Source organism: Galeopterus variegatus, unplaced genomic scaffold (assembly GCF_000696425.1).
Source record: "Galeopterus variegatus unplaced genomic scaffold, G_variegatus-3.0.2 Scaffold6505, whole genome shotgun sequence".
Lineage (NCBI taxonomy): Eukaryota > Metazoa > Chordata > Mammalia > Dermoptera > Cynocephalidae > Galeopterus > Galeopterus variegatus.
This window is the reverse complement of record NW_007732616.1, coordinates 43,995-55,900: the sequence shown is the minus strand read 5'-3', so window position 1 is coordinate 55,900 and position 11,906 is coordinate 43,995. Positions and strand designations below refer to the sequence as shown.

Sequence of the window (11,906 nt, the reverse complement as noted above, 5' to 3'; positions counted from 1 at the left end):
TGGGGAAATAGGCATTCTCACAGGCTGTTTATAGGAGTGTAAATTTATTACACTTCTGTCCGTATTTAAAGTGAGGATGCCCTTTGACCTAGCCATTTTCCTTTTAGAAACTTAATAGATATGTATTTGCAAAACTGAGAAAAGCAATGATTGTATAAGGATGTTCATTGTAGCATTGTTTGTAATGGCATGAAAACAAATCAAAACAAAATTGAAATCAACATATATTAGGAAAAAAACTAAATGTCCATGAACTGGAGACTCATTAAATTATAAAAGTATTGGGCCGAGCCCGTGGCGCACTCGGGAGAGTGCGGCGCTGGGAGCGCAGCAGCGCTCCTGCCATGGGTTCGGATCCTATATAGGGATGGCCCGTGCACTCACTGGCTGAGCGCAGTGCGGCCGGTCTCAAAAAAAGGACAAAAATAAATAAATAAAAATAAATAAATAAATTATAAAAGTATGAATAAAGTACTATTCAGGTATTTGAAAGAAAGAGGATGCCGGCCCATGGCTCGCTTGGGAGAGTGTGGTGCTGATAACACCAAGCCCACGGGTTCGGATCCTATATAGGGATGGCTGGCTAGCTCAATGGGTGAGCGTGGTGCTGACAACACCAAGTCAAGGGTTAAGATCCCCTTACTGATCATCTTAAAAAAGGAAGGAAGGAAGGAAGGAAGGAAAGAAGGAAGGAAGGAAGGAACGGGTAAAGCTTATACTGCTGAAACACGTAATACTTTAATATTTTTAACTGGAAAAGTTAAGAATATGCATTCATGCTTAAATATTTTTTGTGAGAATACAGAAGAGGCTAGTAATGGTGCTTGCTTCTAGACAGTAGAACTGGGGATGGGATAAAAGGATGATTTTGACTTTTATGTTTCCTTAATGTTTTCCCATATGCATACACTATTTTTAAAACTTAAGAAATCCACAGCTTAACAATTATTAGGTAAAATTCCAGCTGTAACCACATATAGCAATAAAGATTTTCATTACATCAGACTCAAATAAACAAAAGAATAGACTGGATAATTTCTGAGATGTTTTAGACTCTAAATAAAAGCATAAATGACCAAATAAGTCTGCATTACTTTGTAGACAAGAGAAAAGAAAGACCAGGACCAAAGGATATAATCCCAACACTTACCATCTGGTGACAGTCTGTTCATCAGACCTGAGGAAGGAGGCATACAAATGATGTGCACACACAATAGAAAGAAGTATTCCTAATTGATAGATTTTCCCAGTTCAACAGATTTAACAAGTTCTTCTTTGGGAAGCGTGGCTATAATGACTCAGGCATGATTTACAGTTTCCTCCATAAGCCCCCTGTGAAGGTTAATTGGTTAAGTCTAGGTGTAAACGTGGTTAGATGAAGGAATGCTGAGAAACCTGGTAAAGCTATCTTTTTAGGTGTGTCCATGAGGGTGTTTCCAGCAGAGATTAGTATGAGAGTCTGAGTGGCCTGGGTAAGAAAGACCCACCCTCAGTGTGGGTGGGAACTATCCAATCCACTGGGGGTCTGGAGAGAACAAAAGACAGGAAAGAGGTGAAGCTCTCTCTCCATCCACTGGAGCTGGGATACACTCTTCTCTCCTGTCCGTGGACATCAGAGCTTGAGACTCTTCAGCTTTTGGGTTCCAGGACTTACACCAAGGACACCATCAGCTTCCCTGGTTTTGGGCCTTTGGACTTGAACTGAGCCACGCTACCAGCATCCAGTTTACAGACGGCCTATCGTGGGACTTTTCTTCATAGCCACGTGAGCTAATTCCCCTAATAAATCCCTCTCATATAATTATAACATATTCTATTGATTCTGTCTCTTTGGAGAACCCTGACTAATACATCCACAACCCCCTTTTCCTAGCTCCACAGTAGCAGGCAACACTTGTCTCTAATCTAATTTCTGTTTACTTATATCTATTCCCCACCAGAACCTGAGTTTCTAAACAGTAAGCATATAAGATCCACCTTCTGGTTTCTACCACACAAGCACAAGTCCAAGCTCATACCAGGTGCTCATTCTTAGTCCAAGTTTGCCACTAAAGTTTACAGTCTAGAGGCATTGTGAATATTGAAAGGTACTTACCTAAGATCCCTGATAGCAGCCCATCCAGAAGGAAAGTCGGTGTGGTGACCAAGGTTGCAGTCGTGGCACAGAGCGTTGGCCCGGAGGGGTCACAGAGATGAAGCCATATTTAGAAAACCAAAAACAAGATCAGTTTCTGGAGTCCAGGAACAGGCTGTCAAGTACAGTCCACAAGTGGGGGTAGTGAGCAGTTAGGAACTAAGACTCAGAACCCTTCGAGATTATTGAGAGCCCCGTTGCATTTGATGCAGTAGAGAGCTTAAAAGAGCTGGAAAAGGGGTTGGAAAGGCAGTCGTGCACTGTTCTTCAGTCATACTAGCAAAAGAAGAAAAGATTCTTCTTCATTTACTCTAGAAAGACGTGCCAAGCTCTCTACTTCTTTTTGCTTTACACCAGCCTTCTGAGATCAGAGTATTGTCCTCTGCAGCTGAGGAGGAGAGGTGAAACTCCAAGACCTCATCTGCAAATTCCTGTGCAGCTGGTGAGTGAAAGAGCAAGAATTCAAACTCAGATCTTTCCGACTTCCTCTGTATGTCTCTATTTCCTCATCCACAAAATGGGAATGTTAACTGAGATAAGGCTTTCTGCATACTGAGGAATCTTACTAACTTCGTTAATGGAAAGTGCTGTGTTTATGTAACTCACAAAACTATCCTCCGTATCACTTAAAGTCATCTGGTAGTCAATGCCGAATGTTGTCAGGAATATTGGAGTGGGGGTTGAATGTTTGATATCAATGCTATACATTTTACTAATGAGGTGGTCTTGGGCTGATCATTGAACTCTTTGTGACTCTACAAAATGGAAATATTAACTACCTTTTGGAGCTGTGGTGGTGATGAAGAAAGATATTGCATATTGAGTACTTAGCCTAGTTCCTGGTCCAAGGTAGTATTCAGTAAATGTTAGAAATAGTAATATGAGCCAAGTAATAATTAAAAAAATTAATGATGATAATAATTGCATTCTTACATAGATGTGTGTGTGTGTGTGTGTGTGTAGTGGGGGGAGGGGCATAGAATCAGGAAGAGCTGCTGAACCCTGGATATCTTGGGTTGAGCTGAAAATGTTTTACACCTGTTACTGCATTTAGCCTTGTAAAGTAGGCACAGAGAGGTGAAGTGTCTTCTCCAAGATTGGCAAGCTAGGAAGGGGCAGAATTGAGCTCTGAATATAAAGAAACCTGATGCTGAGCTTTGTGTCTTCTCTACAGGTCATCATCTCACTTCCTGGCTTAGTCTCCTGCCTTCAAAACTTACAAACTCAATTATAAAGTCATAGTCTCATTTCACTGAACTTGTTCCTGATTGCCATTTATAAGAATTATTAAGTAGTGATGATGGTGATTTTTTTCTACCTGATCATCAAAGCAGAGGTGGAAATAAAGGTGTCTGGACAAATATTAGATCTCAGGTAGATTAAATTTAGCTCTCTAACCTAATGGCTTTCCTTTAATCGTATATGGACCATCCTGAAGCTTGGACCAACAAAAAGTGCTCAATTTCTGGGCAACTGGCTTTTTTTGGCGGGGAGGAGTCATGGAACGAGGGAGGTAGTATTTCATTTTTTATCAAAGGAGATGTTCCAGTGCTCAATTTTTCTAGTTCCTAGATTGGAAGCTGAGCTGTGGACAGCCAGGAGAAGAAAAGTTGCTTGAAGGTCAACAGAAATTATCCCTGTAGGACAAAGGTAATCAGAACCAAGAGACGAAAGAGACGAAATGAGAAACTCACCTTTCAGTACTGTCAGCATGCACGCAGTAGGAAGGAGAGAACCAGGGGTGGCCAGTGGAGATCATTTTGCCAATAAAGTTTCAGGGAGAATAGGAAATAAATTAAGTCACCCTTTGTACCTCATTGCACCCCATATAACCTGAGATAGAATAGGGAATCAGAATTGGGCTCTGTACCCATTCCAAGGGTACTGGGCCCCTTTGGAGAAACATTTATCCCAGACATGAGAAACCCCAGGGGTACAAGTTGCCTGAGGAATCCAAACCCTCCCCTCTGCCCTGAATTTCTGGAGGTTAGCAGAAGGACGGTCTCCCTAACAACTAATGGCCATCTCACTTCTCAACTGGAGACCAGGATGGTTAATTCTTGAAAAGGCAGGAGGCTCTTCTAACCTGCACCATATTTTCCTGTCTAAAACCTACCGAGGAATACACATGATCTAATCCAGTTTTACATTCTAGAGCAAAGGTTCCTAACTTGTGTTAGGTCATTGATCCCACTGAAAATCTGATCAATTTCTATATTCCCAGGAAATCATGCAAGTTCTCTTTTTCTTTCTCTCTCTCACACACGGTTTTACACATGATTACAGAGGCTCGTTGGTCCCCATGAAGTCCACACAGTGCACCCCTCTTCCCTAGTGAACTGCAGATTCTAGACTAAGAGGCTATGTTTGAATTGAGAGCATCTCTCTGAAGCTGCCCGGGGTTGAATGTGACGGTCAGCAGTTTTGCCTCTTCCTTTCACTCCCTTCCTTCTCTGGGTTGAAGGGCTCCCTATTTATATAGGGAGAAGGAGATATGACTTACAGTTTACTGGGAGAAGCAATGGAACCGGGAGTCAGTGAATGAACATGGAAAATAAAAGCAAGGAAGAGAGTAAGATTAATATTAACATGATCCATCTGAGTTAATTTTCACTTGCACTTTTTATTCCTTATAGAACCTATATTTGCTAGGGCCGGCCCGTGGCTCACTCGGGAGAGTGCGGTGCTGATAACACCAAGGCCACGGGTTCGGATCCCATATAGGGATGGCCGGTTTGCTCACTGGCTGAGCGTGGTGCTGACAACACCAAGTCAAGGGTTGAGATCCCCTTACCGGTCATCTTTAAAAAAAAAAAAAAAAAAAAAAAAGAAAAGAACCTATATTTGCCTACTGTTATACAGGGAGAGATTTTTAGGAGAGACTGTTTTTGTGTAGTTTATCACATATAATCTGACAAAGATTAGTACAGTGATAACACTGCATTGGCAACAGTGTTGGGAAAACTTTTTAAATCTTACAGTCGTAGAAATTAATCTTGCAGACATATATCTATTTATCTAGACAGAGACACACACATACACATGTGGAGTCTTCAAGAAGTTCATGGTTCATGGAAGGATCTGTATCATCTTTTAATTCTATTTTTTCATGAAAATTTTGAAGTACGCTTGTATGTGTGTGTGCACATACAAGAACACTTCAAAAAGTTAATGAAAAGATTCATACTATCTTTCAATTCTATTTTTCCATGAACTTTTTGAAGTACCCTCATATATACATTATATATAATGATATATATGATTATATCTATATCTACTTATCTATCTATACAATGTTTTTTTTTTTTAAAGATGACCGGTAAGGGGATCTCAACCCTTGACTTGGTGTTGTCAGCACCACGCTCAGCCAGTGAGCGAACCGGCCATCCCTATATAGGATCCGAACCCGTGGCCTTGGTGTTATCAGCACCGCACTCTCCCGAGTGAGCCACTGGCCAGCCTTCTATACAATGTTTTGAATGTGTTTCCCAAAAACCATATGGTAGAAACTTAATCCCGAATGCAACAGTGTTAGCAGTGTTGGGAGCTGGGGGCCTAATGACAAGCGTTTAGGTCATGAGGACTCTACCCTCATGAATGGATTAATGCCAATTGTAAATGGGCTTGAGGCTTCGAATCTCTCTCTTTCCCTCTTTTTGCCCTTCCACCAAGGGATAACACAGAAAGAAGGTCTTCAACAGAAGCCAGCCACTCGATCTTGGACTTCCCAGCCTCCAGAATTGTGAGCCAATAAATTTAAGGTCATTACAAATTACCCAGTCTCAGGTATTTTTTTATAACAGCACAAAACAGACTGAGATACCAGGTATATCTAGATATATACTTGTATGTGTCTATACAGGTACCTACATAAATAGATACATATAGAGAGAGACATAATCACACACATGTATACATATATGTAATCCTATAGATAAATAGATATTGCTCACATATCTGATTTCATATAAGATTTTTTTTTGAAGCATTGTTTAAAATAGCAAACTATTGGAACAAACTGAGTGCCCATCAGTTATGGACATTCATACAAGAAATATTATGCAGCCCAAAATAAGTAAAATATTAAGAATGCTCTGTATGGACTGACATGAAGTGACCTTCAGGATGTATTGCTAGATGAAAAAAGTAAGGTGTATGATGGAGAACAGTGTGAATACTATGCTGTCTTTTGTGTAAAAATAGAAACAGGAAGATTTTGAATATATAAATACATACTTGTTTCTACTTGCATAAACTCTCTCTGGAAGGATCCATAAGGAAGAGGTAATATTGGATTGCTTTAGGGAGAAGAACTGGGTAAATAGCTTGGTAAGAAAATATTTCCAGTATAACCTTGAGAACTTTTTGAATTCTAAACCATGGAAATCTTGGGCCGGCCCGGTGGCGCACTGCTATAGTGCGCCACTTGGGAAGTGCAGCGGCGCTCCCGCCGAGGGTTCAGATCCCACATGCAGACCGGCCGCTCACTGGCTGAGCGAGGTGTGGGGGCAACACCGAGGGTTGCGATCCCATGGCCGGTCCCGGTCCGGTACGGGCGCAACACTGAGGGTTGCAATCCGTTGCCAGTCACGAAAAAAAGACAAAAAGGAAAAAAAAAAAATAAATAAAATAAACCATGGAAATCTTATTTTAAATGAAAATAAAATATTTTAAGTTAAAATAACATAATGTTTGAAATCAAATATCTAATTATTAATTTAAATATTATTAAATGTGACTACAAATGGTATTTAAATCATTAATTTAAATAATATACTGATAATTTATGAGAGTACGTCAAAAAGTTTATGGAAAGATTCATTTAATCTTTCAATCGTATTTTTCTATGAACTTTTTGAAGTATCCTTGTAACATAAAACAAAATATTTCTAAGATCAGCAGCATAATTTTTTACATAAAAATAAAAATAAATTGTGACTCATGAGATGTTTGCATTTATTTAGATTTAGAATTTCAGTTTTTGAAGATAGGAAGGAGCTAGCATAGGCTAGTTTTTTTAGGTATAAAGAACCCAAAGTGTTACCTGAGGGCATTTTGACTTGCTAGGTCTAGTGTGGGGATTAAATATTTTAAAAGCTTCCCAAGTGATCCTGATGATGGGTGGTCCTGTATGAGGATTCAGAGCTTTGGCCACCTCAGACCCATATGGGACATTTACTATTTTGAAAATTAAATTGCATGACGTATTTTAAGTTCTCAGGACATGCTAGATGCTTAAATTATATTGGTTACCTTCCTCTCCTTTCAATCTGAAATAACATTAACTTATATGCACAGTGCTTTCCATTTTACAAAGCCCTTTCCATTTATACAGTCCCACTGAGTGCTGGGACTTTTCTAGGCTATAGGAATAAACAGATGAGTAAAAGACAGCCCCTGCCCTCTAGGAACGTATAGTCTTGCTGTCTAGTAGGGGTGGGAAAGAGAGACATCCTTTTCCCTCCCTTATAATATGGAGCAGCAATTCTCAAAGTATTATTCAAGGGTCACTGGGGTGTCCCTGAGACATTTCAGGAGGTGTGATGGTTGTGCAACTTGACTGAATTAAGGGACACCCACATAGCTGGTAAAGTGTTATTTATTCTTAATCATTGCATTGATTATTTTCAGTGCTTTAGTAGGCACACAGCCAGTTCCTGTTCTGCTGAAAGGGAAGCCCAGGTGGTCTGGCATGTGATTAGAATAACTGAGCTGTCCCACGTGTCTCTGTAAGGGTGTTTCTGGAGAAGTCTGGTGTGCGAGTCAGTGGACTGTGTGGTGAAGATCTGCCCGCAGTGTGGACAGGCACCATCCAGTTGGCTGGGGTCTGGAGCGAACAAAGAGGTGAAGGAAGGGAGAGTTCTTGCTCTTTTCTGGACCTGGGATGCCCTTGTTTTCCTGCCTTTGGATTTCAGAACTCTAGGTTCTCTGGCCTTTGAGACTCTAGGACTTGCACAAGCAACACCGCCCCCGCCCTGCATCCCTGGCTCTTGGGCCTTTGGCCTTAGACTGAGAATTACACCATTGGCTGCCTTAATTTGGAGACTTTTGAACCTAGGGCTGGCCAGTTAGCTCAGTTGGTTAGAGTGCCACCTTGTAACACCAAGGTCAAGGGTTCAGATCCCCTTATAGGCCAGCTGCCAAATAAATAAATAAATAAATAAAAGAAATACCTGAGGCCTTTGAGCTTGGACTGAGCCATGCTACCAGTTTCCCTGGGTCTCCAGTTTGCAGACTCCATAACTGAGTGAACCTCATAAATCCCTTATCATGTATTTCTCTGTCCTGTCTCTCTCAAAACAGGGGGCCTGCGTGACCTCTTCTTTTTCAGCTCACTATCTGTGTGTTTGAATTTCATTTGTTTCAACTGAAATAACACATCACAACAGATTGAATGCAGAAGCAGAAATAAGAATCCACTGTTTTCTATTAAGCCAGACATTGGAGAGATTTCAAAAATGTAAAATAATACCTCTCTTCTCACCAAATTTTTTGGTTTGAAAAAACAGTCATTTTATTAAAATATTTTATTTATATTAGTGTGTTGTGTGTTTATTATACCTATTTTTATGAAGTTATTTATTAATTTTTATGAAGTAATATTTTAATAATAACTTTATTGAGGTAAAATTTACATGCCATACAATTCACCAATATCAGTGGTTTTTAGAATATTCAGACTTGTGCAACCACCACTACATAAATTTTAGAGCATTTCATCACCCCCAAAATAAACCCTACATACCTTAGTCATCATCCCACAATTCTCCCACTCCCCAGCCCCTGGCAACCACTAATGTATATTCTGTCTCTATGGATTTGCCTATTCTGGATGTTTTACATGAATGTAATCGGATGATATCTGGTCCTTTATGACTGGCATCTTTCACTTAGCGTATTGTTTTTGAGATTCATTCATGTTGTAGCATGTATCAGTACTTTATTTGTATGGCTTTATAATATTTCACCATAAGCATAGATCACATTTTGTTTATCCATTAATCAACTGATGGACAGTTGAGTTATTTCCACTTTTTGGCTCTTACAAGCTGCTGCAAACATTTGCATACAAGTGTTTGTGAGGACTTACGCCTTCATTTCCCTTGGGCATATACCTAGGAGAAGAATTGCTGGATAACTCAATGTTCAACATTTTGAGAAACTGCCAGACTGTTTTCCAAAGCCATTGTACCATTGTACATTCCCACCAACAGTATATGAGGGTTCAAATTTCTCCACATCTCCTGGTCAACACTTATCATCTATCTTTTTGAATATAACTGTCTTAGTAAGTCTGAAGAGGTATCTCACTGTGGTTTTGACTTGCATTTTCCTGATGGTTAATGATGTTGAACATCTTTTTGTGTGTTTATTGGCCATTTGTATAAATAAATATTTTTAAGTTAAAAATCATTCAATTTATAATAAGGTAAATATAAAAAGACATAACCCATATTTAAAAAACCACAAAAACTCTTTGGGGTTCTCAATAACTTTTAAGAGTGTTCAGAGTCCTTGAGACCATAAAGTTTGCAAATTGCCAGCAACAGTGAGTGTGGGTCAAGGTGTCATTCTAGTGGAGATCTCCCTGCCTTTTTTCTTCCCTGATAAGATCTCTCCTTCATCCTACTTTGCCTCTCTTCTCCAGACAAAAAGAGGGCAGCTCTTTTAGTTGTGACCATTGATATGAGACAAAGATGGCAGCAGCTTACTTTTACGAATTATGCCCTGACCCCAAGGCAAAGTCTGTGTACAAGACCCAAGTCCCACCCTTCCCCAGAATTCCCAGAGAGTTCTCAAGATCCAAAGGAATCTGAGAAGAGCTAGCTATGGGAATGCAAACTTGGGGTTTCAACAGTTCTTACTTTTTTCTTCAATTGCAACTGGAAGCAAAAGCATCAGCCATCCGGATCACCACCAGGTCAGGGAGGAGGGAGGAGGTAGCAGAGAAAGAATTCAGCATTAGATTCAGATAACTGCAATAACCAAGAAGACCAAAGCTGGACATATTCCCGGACACTCACTTTTTGTATCAATAAAGTATTTGGGTTCATCACCCATCTACCCACACATTTGTTCATCCACTCATGTGTCCATTCATCCACCCGTCTACCCATGCATCATCCATCCATCCACCCACCATCCATCCATCCATCCATCCACCATCTATGCAACCAACATTTGTTTGATACATAGTCTGGGCACTGGCCTATGCTTGGTGCTAGAGACACAGATAAATCAGACTCAGTTCCTGCTCTGTAGGCATTTGCAAGGCTGAATGGGAAGAGAGAAGTGGATATAGGAGTAAACAAGAAATTCCAAGCCCTGTTCTCATGGAACATCTCATGCAACCTATGGATGTCTGCAACATCTTATGGCACTTCAGACTTATCATGTCTGAAATAGAACTTGTGGTCATCGTCCTTCCACCCATCAAAAATAATCATTTGGGAAGGCTGGTTACCTCACTTGGTTAGAGTTCGGTGCTGATAGCACCAAGGTCAAGGGTTCAGATCCCCTTGCTGGCCAACCCCCAAAAGAGGAAGAAAGAGGAGGAGGAGGAGGAGACTCTTTTAACAAAATAAATATCCATGAGTTCACACTGATATAAATACTCAAATAAATAAATGGGGGAGAAGGACCACCTTTCCTTTACAGAGGAATTCCAGTTAATACATGTAGAAGGAATAAAGGGAATAGAAAATCGCCATTGGAGAAAAGCGATAGTAATCATTTCTGCAGGCAAGATCCACAGATGGTTGCTAAAATTAGTGGGCACGCATGGAAGGAGAAACTGGATATTTGTATAGTCGCAAAGGAATTCCCTCAGCAAATTTATTAATTACAAGAGAGAAAATAGTAACTTTTTTTTTTTCTCCCTTTTTTGTATTTTTTAGTGACCGGCATCGGATTGCAACCCTCAGTGTTGCGCCCGTACCAGACCAGGACCGGCAACGGGATCGCAACCCTCGGTGTTGCGCCCGCACCTCGCTCAGCCAGCGAGCGGCTGGTCTGTATGTGGGATCCGAACCCTCGGCAGGAGCGCCGCCGCACTTCCCAAGCGGCGCACTGTAGCAGTGCGCCACCGGGCCGGCCCAGAAAATAGTAACTTAACAGTGGAAAGATCTGGCAGATACCACCTTCACCAAGTAATCAGAGTTAACATCACAGTAACAAAACACATCAACATCATGTGATCTCTGATATAATTTGCCAATAAGGGGCATAACACCACTTCCGTAGTATTTCTGCCCCAAATGCATGACCTCAATCTGATCACAAGAAAACCTCAGACAAAGCCACATTGAGAGACATTCCGCAGAATAAGTGACCAGAGCTCTTCAAATGTTTCAAGGTCATGAAATACAAGGAAAGACTGACGAACTTCAATCATACATTCTAAGAATGAATCACAAGACTAAGGGAGACACAATAACAAAATGCAACATGATATCCTGGATTGAATCCTCAAATACAATACTTTTTCCATTAGAGCAAAAATTAGTAAAATTTGATTGAGGTCTGTAATATTGTTCATAGCTTTGTGATAGTGTTAGCTGTTGGTTTTGATCATTATGCTAAGGTTAAATACGATGTTAACAACAGAGGAAACTGGGTGAAGAATATTCGGGAACTCTATTTTTGTGCCTTTTTTGTTAGTCTAAGATGAGTTCAAAGGTTCGGATCCCACATACAGACCGGCCGCTCACCGGTGCAGGCGCAACACCGAGGGTTGCGATCCCGTTGCCAGTCCCGGTCCGGTACGGGCGTG

At 40.6% G+C, this 11,906-nt stretch overlaps 1 protein-coding gene across 1 annotated transcript in view; it reads right to left on the bottom strand.

Moving 5' to 3' along the window:
• The window catches only part of LOC103606343, a 34,593-nt gene that overhangs the window by 21,443 nt on the left and 1,244 nt on the right, over window positions 1–11,906 (bottom strand). Inside the window, exon 2 of the mRNA XM_008590957.1 lies at window positions 10,000–10,017. Coding sequence (XP_008589179.1) covers window positions 10,000–10,017 — 18 coding nt within the window. The remainder of the gene's footprint in view (window positions 1–9,999; window positions 10,018–11,906) is intronic.